Genomic DNA, 12,672 nt, shown 5'->3' on the forward strand with positions numbered 1-12,672 from the left:
CAGAATAAATTTGGAAAAAACGACTGCCATATCTGCTCCCACGGGTATCGCAGCATTCAATATCGATGGCTTGACAATCCATAGAATGTTTCAACTACCGGTTAGTCATGAATCTACACCAAAATATAAGCAATTGTCAGACATGGTCTTGAAAACTTTGAGAAACAAATTAAAGAATGTCGAATTATTTATAATCGAAAGAATTACATGTAACAATGCAATGATGGATTTAGGAACGACTGTATTCAGTGATGGTCAAGCCTATGTAGGTTTGTCACGAGTAAGTAAATTGGAAGGCCTACATTTAATAAATTTCAATCCAGCATCAGTTAAAGCAAACGAGAGCCATTGTAGAATATAATCGACTGAGATCTATATTCAAATCTGAACTGCCACAAATCAATCCGTCCGAGAAAAAAGGTTGTGAAAATGTACGATCGTCGATGGGATATCCCTAATATCATTGATGATATGCAGAATTATGATTGTGAGGAACCAGAAAGTATAGTTACGTGGAAAATATATGGCCTTTGCAATAACGATGCTGTTTCGTGTTACGCTAATGTAATATTACAATGTGCGTTTCATTGCGTACGTATTAGGCAACAAATACTGAAAAATAAAGCATGGAATGCATTGATTGATGCTATCTGCGCGTATGGTGAACGTAAATATTGCAACATTCAAGCGGTTAGAAGATCTGTCGGAAAACGCTTTGAAGAACGAACACAACAAGATGTTTCGGAATTTTTTACGGCTCTAATATCGACGTATTCCGACATCAATGATATATTAAAACTCGAATTAAAGCACGTAACATGTTGCTCGAATGTCAAATGTAATTACAATGTAACTAAGCTGGAAAGCAGTAGTTTGTTAATATTACCTATACATTCGACATTAAAAAGGAAAAAAGGTGTCACTCTACAAAGTTTGATTAATGTAGAATTTTCTAAATGGGAAACGATAAACGGCAATTGTAACAAATGTGTTCGTGCGAGTGTGTTGCCGAGCGTGCGAACCGACATGCACGCGCCATCTCTGAGATCGCGGCGTCGCTCAGAGCATCGATTGATAGCAATCATATTGATTTCCGTTTAGATCGATATCTGATTAGCGCGGTCGTCCCGTCACTTCCGTAGTGACGAGGAAGAAGCAAGCTTTCTGGAGTAATCCTTGAGTCAGTGTACACGTGTTCTGTATCGCTCTCAGTAACGTATCAAATAATAAGTCGTTCAAGTCATCGTATTATATCTCGTATATTAATTTTCTGTCTACCGTGACGAATTAGTTGCGTACATTTGTGATTGTGCGGAATAAAAAAGACCATTGACTGTTACGAAGCGCGAGTGATTTATTTCCCCGCCTCGTCTATTGTCGCCGCGTAAAACCACCATCTTTTTCCCGACCACGTGCGCCGGTATTCCCGCGCTCTCTCTCTTTAGTATTTTACTGAGTTCGCGAACATGGTCCTTCGAGCCGGATAGTGCGTGAATCGGTGAATTAAAAGTGCATAAACTATCGAGTGCACGAGCGACGAATCGAGTTATCGCCCTTATATGTGCACATTCGTGTCGTAATACGTGATAGACTTGCCACGTGGCCCTTCTCTACGTGTCTGTGAAATCGCGAACAGAAGCGATTAATCTCGATTCTAGCGGACAGTGACTTGAACAGTGACATTTAGTGATACGAACGGAGTGATAATTTTACTCCATTTCGTCCGACGGTTCGAATCTATAGTTTATGCGATTCGTTCGTCGTTCTTGTTGACAATTTATCGGAGTGATAATTTGACTTCGTTTAGTGCGTTACTCCGAATCTATCGACTATGCGATTGGTTAATCGTTCCTTTTTGACAATTTTTTCGGAGTGACAATTTGACTCCATTTCGTGCGACGATTCGAATCTATAGTTTTCGCGATTCGTTCAACGTTCTTTTTGACAATTTTTTCGGAGTGATAATTTGACTCCACTTCGTACGACGATTCGAATCTATAGTTATCGCGATTCAGTTCGTCGTTCTTGTTGACAATTTATCGGAGTGATAATTTGACTCAGTTTAGTGCGATATTCCGAATCTATCGCTTTCGGGATTCGTTCGTCGTTCTTGTGATAATTATCGGATTGATAAGTGACTCCAGTCATTACGATTGATCGAGACTGTTGTTTATTAGATCCGCTAGTCACTCTCTTGTGATAATCTATCACGTTGTAAATAATTATTGAAGAATTAACTTATTCTTTTTTTCTTCGGCCGTGAAGTGATAAACTGTGACGTCATCATGCCTGGAGATACGCTCAAGTTACCGACGGACCAATCGAGAAATCGTACTCGTTCTCAGGGCAGCATTATAGCGTTGCTCGTTGTACAAAGAGAATATTTGCGATCTATTCATCGCACGTGCAATTCGGCTGTGAGGCTCACTGAAACGTCCGCCTCCATTACAGTCTCGACGAAACTCCAAACGTTAACGCAGCTATGGGCCAAATGTCGATGCAATCACGAGGAGTTAACGGCATATTCGATTGATCCGGACGTCAGTGACTATCTCAAAGGTACCGAATTTGGTGACATGGAGGATCGAGTTCTTGATGCGACGGACGCGCTCACCGCCTTGCAGAGCAACATGCCTTCGACATCGTCAATTAGGAGGGACGCTGCCGACGCATCGTCGACTTCGAGGTTCACCAGTCTCGAGCGCATCCCTCTGCCGACCTTCAACGGAGATCAGAAGGACTGGACCCACTTTCGAGACATGTTTGACTCGATGGTCGTCCGTGAGTCTGGACTGTCTAACGTACAGAAGTTTTATTATCTTAAAAGTTGTTTGACCGGTACGGCATTGTCGTTGATTAAAAATTTACCGATTACCGATGCAAATTTCGAATCGGCTTGGAAATTAATTAATGATCATTATCAAGATATTCAAGTTTTGACTTTTTCTCTTATAGTTCGGTTATTAAAACTTAGGCCCGTAAACGGCGATAGTCCGGCCGCGTTAGAGACTCTAGTTAATCAAACTCGCGAAATACTTGTCTCTCTCGAAAACTTGAATCAATTATCATGGGATTCCATATTAGTTGTTATGACGCTTATGCGTCTGGACCCGACGATTCGAAAGAGTTGGGAAGAGAACATCGGTAAAAGAGAAACATTTCCAAATTATGACGAACTTGAGCAATTTCTGAACGGTAAAATACACGCTCTAAATGTTGCGTCGATTAAAAGCGGAGTCACATGCCTGAACGACAATGCCGTAACAAAAAATTCAAAACATAAAAACGGTGTTGACTCTAAGGTCACTTCGCACGTTGCGAACACCAATACTTCTGTTTGTCATTTGTGCTCCGCGGCTCATAACATATCGAAGTGCGCGAAATTCAAGGTCATGTCTGCGAGCGAACGTTTAGATTCCGCCCGAGCGGCGCATTTATGCTTTAATTGTCTCGCTAAAGGTCATTTTCCGCCGAGCTGTAAAAACAAACCGGGTTGCGATAAGTGTAAGAAGCGGCATCATAAAATGCTTCATCAAGCATTCTCACCGCGTACATCGGATTCCGAGTCAATAAACAGTAACGCGGTTACTTCCGTTTCGAGTAACGATCACGCGAAGTTATCTAATGTAACTTCCTGTCATTCGGGAGTCGCCAAGTCAAAAACGTTAAGGCCGGTGTTAATTGCGACAGCGTGGGTACACGTGCGTACGGCTGAAGGTCGTGAACTGCCATTTCGCGCAGTCATAGATTCTGGCTCCGAGTGCTCGTTAATATCTGAAGCAGCTGCTCAAGCGTTACGCGTGCAAAGAATTGCGTGCTCTGCTTCAATTTCAGGTACTGGCGCCACCGTCTCCGGGGTCGTGAAGCACTCCACCCGCGTTGAGCTACGATCACGAAATAAGTCTCAGCTTGTAGTCGTGATCGAGCCTCTTATTTTATCTCGGCTTTCTAATTATGTTCCGCGACGATTTGTTAAGGCCTCTGAGTGGACCGGCGTCGGACAACTGACATTGGCCGATCCCGACCCCTGCAGTGATAAGCCGATCGACTTAATACTCGGTGCCGATTGTTATGACGAAATAATACTTCAGGATCGGGTGAAGTTTCCCGGAGAGCCGTATGCTATTCATTCGCGATTTGGGTGGGTGCTGCGCGGTCCGGTGGACGACGGTCCTGTCAATGTATCGTCGTCGCATACGACTATTTCGTCATTACACGTGACCCCTAATACTGATTTGACTCGTGCGATCGAGCGCTTTTGGGAGGTTGAGGAGATTCCTTCGCAGACCCAGTTATCCGCTGAGGATCAATATTGCGAGGACCTCTTCGTCGCGACTACTAATCGTGATACGTCAGGAAGGTACAATGTCGCGTTGCCGTTTAAGGGGAATCTTCCAATTGATATTGGGGATTCTCACAAAAATTCGCTCCGTATGCATGCGACTTTGGAGCGTCGTTTGAAAAAGGATCGACAGTTAGCTGTCGAATATAATGATTTCTTAAATGAATATTTAAGATTAGGACATATGAGTCCGTATACGCCCACGGATGTCGAGGAGCAGCGATGCTTTATACCGCACCATCCGGTATTAAAGCCAAGTAGCACTTCGACGAAGGTAAGGGTTGTATTTAACGCGTCTGCGCGCACTGGCAATGGAAAGTCTCTCAACGACTGCCTCCTTATTAGACCAAAATTGCAGACTGATTTATGTGCCATTTTGTTACGTTGGCGCTGGCACCGGTTTGTGTGTGCCGCCGATATTGCGAAGATGTTTCGGCAAATTCGCGTGCACGATGATCATACGCGTTTTCAATTAATTCTCTGGAGGCAATCGGAGAAAGACGCGGTAATTCCGTATCGGTTACGGACGGTAACTTACGGCACCGCTCCTGCGCCCTTTTTAGCATTGCGCGTTTTGCGGCAGTTAGCAGAGGACGAGAAGCATCGTTTCCCTCTGGCTGCGCATAACGTTATATTCAATTCATATGTTGACGATATATTTTTTGGCGCGTCGGAGATAGAAGAATGTCGCGAGATTCGAGAGCAGATGATAGGACTGACCAACGCGGGCGGGTTTCCTCTACACAAATGGAGTTCCAATTGTCCGGATTTAATCTCCGATTTATCCGAAACGATTCGCGATCCTGCACAAAACGTAGATTTTAAAGAGGATGATCAATTAAAAATCCTTGGCATATATTGGGCACCATTGGAGGATGCTTTCAGTTTTCGTATTTGTGCAGAAGTTCCGTCGCATATAACAAAACGCACCTTTCTCTCGTATATATCGAGAATCTACGATCCATTAGGTTGGTTGTCGCCTGTCATTATTATCGGTAAGATCCTTATTCAACAATTGTGGCTGTCTAGGATCGACTGGGACACGACACTACCGTCGGACCTGAATGAAAGGTGCATCTCTTTTTGCCACGGACTCATCTCGCTTGCTACTGTTTGTATCCCGCGCTGGGTGCACTCCCGCGAGGACTCAAGTATCGAGATCCATGGGTTCGCGGATGCGTCCCAGGCCGCTTACGCAGCCGTGATCTACCTTCGAGTGATCCATAAATTCGAGCCACAAGTTTTCTTGCTAACAAGTAAGAGCAAGGTTGCTCCGTTGAAAACGGTCTCGGTTCCTCGTTTGGAGCTCTGTGCGGCCGAACTCTTATCACGGCTCCTTGCTTGGACCATTTCTGCGTTGAATCTTGAGCAGGTCCCCATTTACGCTTGGACGGATTCCACCGTCGCATTGGCCTGGCTTAGCAAGTCTCCGGCCACATGGAAAGTATTCGTGGCGAATCGGGTGTCTCTCATCCAAACGCAATGTCCTCAGGCAAGTTGGCGTCATGTTCCTACGCAGGACAACCCTGCGGACTTAGCTTCTCGTGGAGTCTCTCCGACTCAATTGATCAAAAATCCACTATGGTGGTACGGGCCCTCGTGGCTCTCCTGTGAGCCCCAAGAGTGGCCCTCTGTTGACTCTTCTGATAGTCTGCCGACTTCTGACCTTGAGGCACGGTCAGTCGTCACTCACGTCACCAATGTCTCCGAGTGGGATCTGTCCACTCGCTATTCTGATTGGAGCAAACTGCTCAAGATAACTGCGTTAATTTTACGCTTCGTGAAACTGACACGACGACAGCTTCCATGTACGGAGCTTTTATACACTACGCGGTTGATGACGGAAGCCAAAATCTTTTGGATCAAGGTCATACAGTCGTCGTTATATGCAACCAAACTTCATTTATTGCGAGCCGAGCAAAGATTGCCACGTTCGAGTTCGCTACTTTCTTTGGATCCGTTCATTGATGATGACGGAATTATTCGTATGGGAGGCAGATTGATGCACGCTCCATTGACATTCGATCAGAAGCATCCAGTAATCCTGAGCCAAACTCCTCTGACGCGTATAATAGTGCGTGATGCACATTTACGCACTCTCCATGGGGGAACGTCGTTAACATTACGTCTACTCTGAGAGGAGTACTGGATACTCCGAGCAAAAATAATTGTACGATCGGTTATTGGTCAGTGTGTCATCTGCTCTCGACATCGTGCAAATTTGAGCAGTCAGAAAATGGCTCATTTGCCCGAGATACGAACTAATGTGGCGCGTCCGTTTTTGAAAGTCGGGGTAGATTATGCCGGACCCTTGCCAGTGCGCGCCTTCGCCGGACGTGGTCATCAATCCCGTAAGGCCTATATAGCCCTTTTCGTGTGCTTGATAACCCGTGCCGTGCACATAGAACTCGTTACCGATCTGTCTTCCGCAGCATTCATCGCCGCCTTTCGACGATTTTGTTCACGCCGCGGTATTCCTGCGATTGTATTAAGCGATAACGGAACCAATTTCCGTGGCGCGCAGACGGAATTATACCGTATTTTTCACGCTAGTATGTGCGATGGTGCCGTCGAATCATCTATGGCCTCGTTAGGCATAGAATGGCGCTTTATTCCAGCCTCCGCTCCACACTTTGGCGGGATTTGGGAAGCTGGAGTAAAGTCGGTCAAGCACCACTTAAAGCGTACAGTTGGCGTACATACGCTAACCATTGCCGAATTAGAGACACTGTTGTGTCAAATAGAGGCCTGCCTAAATTCGCGACCGATCGCTGGACTCTCGAATTCCCCAGACGATCTATCGTATTTGACTCCCGGTCACTTCTTGACCGGCGCTCCACTTCTGGCGTTGCCTGATGCTTCGCTACTAGATCGTCCGGAATCGAGATTGACGAGATATCAACTCGTTCAGCGGATGCGAGACCGATTTTGGCAGGTTTGGCGCTTGGATTTTCTTAACTCTCTGCAGAAGCGCAATAAATGGCACAATCAGCGCGCAAATTTAAACGTGGGTGATATTGTCATCATTAAGGATGACAATGCTCCCCCCTCTAGATGGGAATTAGGGCGTATAACACAGTGCTTCCCGAGTGAAGATGGGTTGATCCGCGTTTGCGAGGTGAGGACTGCTACCTCTTCCTTTCGACGACCGATCCACAAATTGTGTCTCCTTCCGATCGCTGATCGAGACGAAAAGGATCACAATCTGTAGTTCCATTTCTTTTTTTTTGTGTTTTGTTTTTTTTTGTGTATCATACCTTACGGCGGGCGGCGCCCAACGCCCGATATTTCGCGTCTGTGATATCTATAGATTAAGTGTAGATTAATTACATTTATGTATAACATTAAAATGTAAATTAGCATTTATCCTAGTCAACTGATGTGACTAATCATTAGTTTATTCTGTCGCTTATTAAATAAGCGAGCCGTATGTTCGTGCGAGTGTGTTGCCGAGCGTGCGAACCGACATGCACGCGCCATCTCTGAGATCGCGGCGTCGCTCAGAGCATCGATTGATAGCAATCATATTGATTTCCGTTTAGATCGATATCTGATTAGCGCGGTCGTCCCGTCACTTCCGTAGTGACGAGGAAGAAGCAAGCTTTCTGGAGTAATCCTTGAGTCAGTGTACACGTGTTCTGTATCGCTCTCAGTAACGTATCAAATAATAAGTCGTTCAAGTCATCGTATTATATCTCGTATATTAATTTTCTGTCTACCGTGACGAATTAGTTGCGTACATTTGTGATTGTGCGGAATAAAAAAGACCATTGACTGTTACGAAGCGCGAGTGATTTATTTCCCCGCCTCATCTATTGTCGCCGCGTAAAACCACCATCTTTTTCCCGACCACGTGCGCCGGTATTCCCGCGCTCTCTCTCTTTAGTATTTTACTGAGTTCGCGAACAAAATGTAAGGGCACCGTGTTGAAAAAGAAAACCGTAATCGAATCAACTTTATCCGTCGTAGTAATACAGCTCAATTTATATACTTTTGTAAACGGTGCTTCTAAAAAAATTATCAACAATCGGATTACCGCCGTGCCGACGAGTAATATTACGATTAATAAAAAAAAGTACAAGCTAATAAGCGCTATATTTCACGAAGGTGAAGAAATGAATCGTGGTCACTACACGTGTATGTTGAGAGCTGACACAAAATCGGAATGGTATTACTCTATTGATATGAAAGTGTTCAAGAAAAAATGGCCCAAAGGAGCACAAGGGGCATACATATTGTTCTTAGAACAGATTAAATAATGGCGCTGTATAAAGGCTGCCGTAAACGCTACATTAAAACATCAACTGTTCTAGCGCTGTATAAAAGTTGCCGTAAGAGCCAAAATAAAATATCGGCTGCTCTGGCGCTTTATAAAAGCTGCTGTAAGCGCTGCATTAAAACGAGTGCATTAAGTTTCTAATTTGACCTAGGCTTCATGACATTTCAAAAAATATCATCAAGAAAAAAATTATCAGACAGAAATATGTATGTCGTGTTAAAATCGGAGAGACGAAGAAAAATATATGGTTGCGTTCTCACGAGAATGGGCGATGGAAGGGCCCATTCTTTATTTTCGATATTTATACAAGAATATAAATTCATTCTGTTGCAATTGAAATAAATGTGCAATGTATCGTTAAAAGTTATTACAATTATACAAACATTTACATATATGATTAAATAAAATATATATGTATACTATAATATAATTATATATTTTATATATGTACATATATACCATATATTTCAATTATTTTGAACTGTATTGCATAAATTGTTACTTATACAAAGTTATGTGATAAGAATCGAAAATACATATATTTGTGATACTTGAATTACTAGAAAGCTGCTCTATATATCTGTACTTTAAAAAGTAAGTGATATCCTAAAAAAATCATAAAAATGAAAAGGTCAGGCCATGTTCAAAAGAAGGTACTCAAAAATTTAAACGATCTAATAATAAATTATCACGAAAAGTAACTGATATGTTATTCAAGGTGCCAGTTCAAAGTGAACATACGTAAAGTGTATATTATCTAAATTTAGTAATAATATATTACCATAAAAAGTAACTGTGATATTTTATTCAAGGTGCAAGTTTACATTGAATATACATACATATAAGTAAAACTGATTACAATTTGATTCTAGAAAATAAGTGCGATATGTTATTCTTAGTGCACAAAATATAATAGTCGTTTATAGAGATTTGATTTGAAATTCATACTAGCCCGTACAATGAAAAATAATTGCTCGTAATTCCAGAGTACCAATTTGTTAATGACTCAGAAAAATAACATGGCGGCCTGCTCTCAAAAAACTTTCGATGGGTAGAATAAATAATTAAAATAAGAGTTGTGAAAATTGTATAAATTAAAAACCTCCAATCTTTTTTTAGTAAAATTTCGAATTTTCGTATCAACTTCCGATTTGTGTTATACCGTATTTTCAGGGAGTAAGTTATTAATCAGAAAACTTTGCCTTGTTGCTCGAAACGGGTGTATATTAAGTAAAGTTTATAAATGTACAGTTCTCAGGTCAACTACAATAAAGCTATACGCTTAAAAAGTTTACTGATTATTTGTCGTAATATACAATAAAAAATTACATATTAATTATTCAAGATACAAGTGAGAAATAAATATCATTAAAATATACAAAAAAAATTTATCAATTTTACTCTGAAAAGTAAGTGACATGGTTCTCAAAGTGCAAGGTTTCATTTGACTTACAATTTTCTTCAGAAACACAGAAGAAAAAGGTATTTGTATATAGTTTTGTATATTTACTTCGTTGTGTGTAGAGCTTTTAAAAATACGTTGAATCCTTATTCTAATCTAATCTTCTTCTAATGTAATACTTTTCGTATTTCAAATGTTGTAGTAATTATTCTGTAAGAGCTTTGACATTATTTCTAAATGGACATCGAGAAACATCATAGTTTTTTGAGAGCAGGCCGCCATGATATTTTTCTGAGTCATTAACAAATTGGTACTCTGGAATTACGAGCAATTATTTTTCATTGTAGCGGGCTAGTATGAATTTCAAATCAAATCTCTATAAACGACTATTATATTTTGTGCACTAAGAATAACATATCGCACTTATTTTCTAGAATCAAATTGTAATCAGTTTTACTTATATGTATGTATATTCAATGTGAACTTGCACCTTGAATAAAATATCACAGTTACTTTTCATGGTAATATATTATTACTAAATTTAGATAATATACACTTTACGTATGTTCACTTTGAACTGGCACCTTGAATAACATATCAGTTACTTTTCGTGATAATTTATTATTAGATCGTTTAAATTTTTGAGTACCTTCTTTTGAACATGGCCTGACCTTTTCATTTTTATGATTTTTTTAGGATATATATATCTCAAATATATATCTATTAGCTGTAAATTGTATATCGTTGTATATGCGTTTTATATATGAATTTCATACGTATAATAGATACAATTTATATACGTATATAAATTGACATTAGATATACATATATTATAAATATAGAGAATATCTTAAATAGATATAGATGTTCCATAGATTTATAGCTCTAATATATACATCTACTAGATCTTTTGTTTTATGTGGGAATATATTAAATATAAATCTAAAATAGCAAGAAAGGCGTAAAGAGCCATACGCGGATGTTGCTGCGTACATTTCCAACGAAACTAAGTTTTCGTTGGAAATAAATCGTGCACAAAACACGTATTATTTTCGGTGTATTACCAAGACTTAAAATTTTTAAGTCTTGGTAGTATACACGCCGGCGAATAGGCATCATTTAGAGTATAAGTAGAGAAAGGTATAAAATCAAAGGGTCTGAATATATATAGCTCAATTGAAAGAGCAGTCGCCCGGCAAGTGAAAGGTCTCGGGTTCGATTCCCGATTCAGCGACTTTCGGATCTATATTTTTCTCTCGCAATTATTTATTTATTTCCGTAGGGGGGTTAGGGGTATTTGAAATTAAATCTCAAGTATGAGATTATTTCAAAAATTTTAAGTCTTGGTAGTACATCGAGAATAATACGTGCCTTGTGCACGGTTTATTTCCAACGAAAACTTATTGTTAGTTTCGTTGAAAATGTACGCAGCAACATCCGCGTGGCTCTTTACGCTTTTTTTGTAATTTTAGATTTGCAATAATTAATTTTTCATAGAATTCTACATGAGTTTTGCATGGGTAATTTTTTGTTACTGGCATGCCGTTAACTGGGCGCCTTTTTACCTTTTTTCAGATAAACATGAAACAAAATTTTTCCAAAGTCTAAAACCGAAAACATTTAAAAGTTGTACAAAACTATTTTTTTTTGGTATTGTTAAAATATTTACTTCTTTGTTTGCCGAAATAAATTCTTTTAATTGTTCCGAATAATGTCCTGTCCATGAATCAAGCAGTAACAGACTTTTTTCTCTTTCGTATTTCGTCTATAATTTTATTTCTCAAGAACTAATTTCCGCAACATAACTTTATTATATTTATATATATATAGTTGCATTAGGCGTAATACATAAGTTTTAAAATATATATAATTTCAAAATTTTTTCGAAATATAAAAAAATATTGAGTGGGAAAAGAGTAGTTTGGAAAATTGTATCATTTTTTTTTAATCCAAATACGCCATTGTAAAGTACATTTAAATCCAAACTTTTGTGTAATATTAAAATCTTTTATATTTCTATTTGTCTCGACGATATTCGCTTTGGAATGTAAAAACAGATTTTCTCACGACTGGTTGCACCCCTATACTCATTTTTAACACTAGAAAGTGGTTTCGTTATTAGACCTATTACCCTAAAATTGTGCTGAGTTTCAGATTTTTTAAATTTTCAACTTACCAAACGTTCCTTGTCAGTCAAATATAAACTTGTATCAATTTTGCAAATTTTTATTTGATTTGATATATAGAATCACTTTTGTATTTTGAAGGATGCATAGTCAAAACAATTTAGACCTGACATTGAAAGGATTAAATAGACGAAAAATTTGGCCCGGGTCGAGACATTAAAATCACATCAATTTTTAATATCTAAAAAGATCTAAATTGTTTTGACTATATAGATGATAACATCATACATAAAAATACATAAGTGATTCTGTGATCAATTTTTCAGATCAGATTTGCAAAAGTAATACGAAATATTTGTGAGTAGCTTTTTTAAATATTTAAAATAATAAAACTTTATTTATATATTTTAATTTTTATTTATTTGGCGCAGTTTTTTGATGTCATAATTATTTTGTAGAATTTTTTATATAACTGAATTTTGTAAAACAATTTTTTGTGGGACAATTTCTTAGTAATTAAAAA

The 12,672-nt window shown here is 39.4% G+C and overlaps 2 protein-coding genes across 2 annotated transcripts; both read left to right on the forward strand.

Moving 5' to 3' along the window:
- Window positions 1-2,285: 2,285 nt before the first annotated feature.
- Window positions 2,286-6,479, forward strand: LOC114943460 (uncharacterized). Its single transcript, XM_029319100.2, has one exon. The coding sequence runs from the start codon at window positions 2,286-2,288 to the stop codon at window positions 6,477-6,479; it is 4,194 nt and encodes a 1,397-aa protein (XP_029174933.2).
- A 99-nt stretch (window positions 6,480-6,578) lies between these two features.
- On the forward strand, window positions 6,579-7,553 carry LOC146721544 (uncharacterized). The gene has a single exon (XM_085486631.1). It carries the CDS (start codon window positions 6,579-6,581, stop codon window positions 7,551-7,553), a length of 975 nt encoding a protein of 324 aa, XP_085342757.1.
- Window positions 7,554-12,672: the final 5,119 nt, after the last annotated feature.

Source organism: Nylanderia fulva, unplaced genomic scaffold, assembly GCF_048542155.1.
Source record: "Nylanderia fulva isolate GAGA-0341 unplaced genomic scaffold, ASM4854215v1 Scaffold458, whole genome shotgun sequence".
Classification (NCBI taxonomy): domain Eukaryota; kingdom Metazoa; phylum Arthropoda; class Insecta; order Hymenoptera; family Formicidae; genus Nylanderia; species Nylanderia fulva.

What these genes read in the sequence shown, in the direction of transcription:
- LOC114943460 (XM_029319100.2), top strand. Translation starts at nt 2,286, where the DNA reads ATGCCTGGAGATACGCTCAAGTTACCGACGGACCAATCGAGAAATCGT.
- LOC146721544 (XM_085486631.1), top strand. Translation starts at nt 6,579, where the DNA reads ATGGCTCATTTGCCCGAGATACGAACTAATGTGGCGCGTCCGTTTTTG.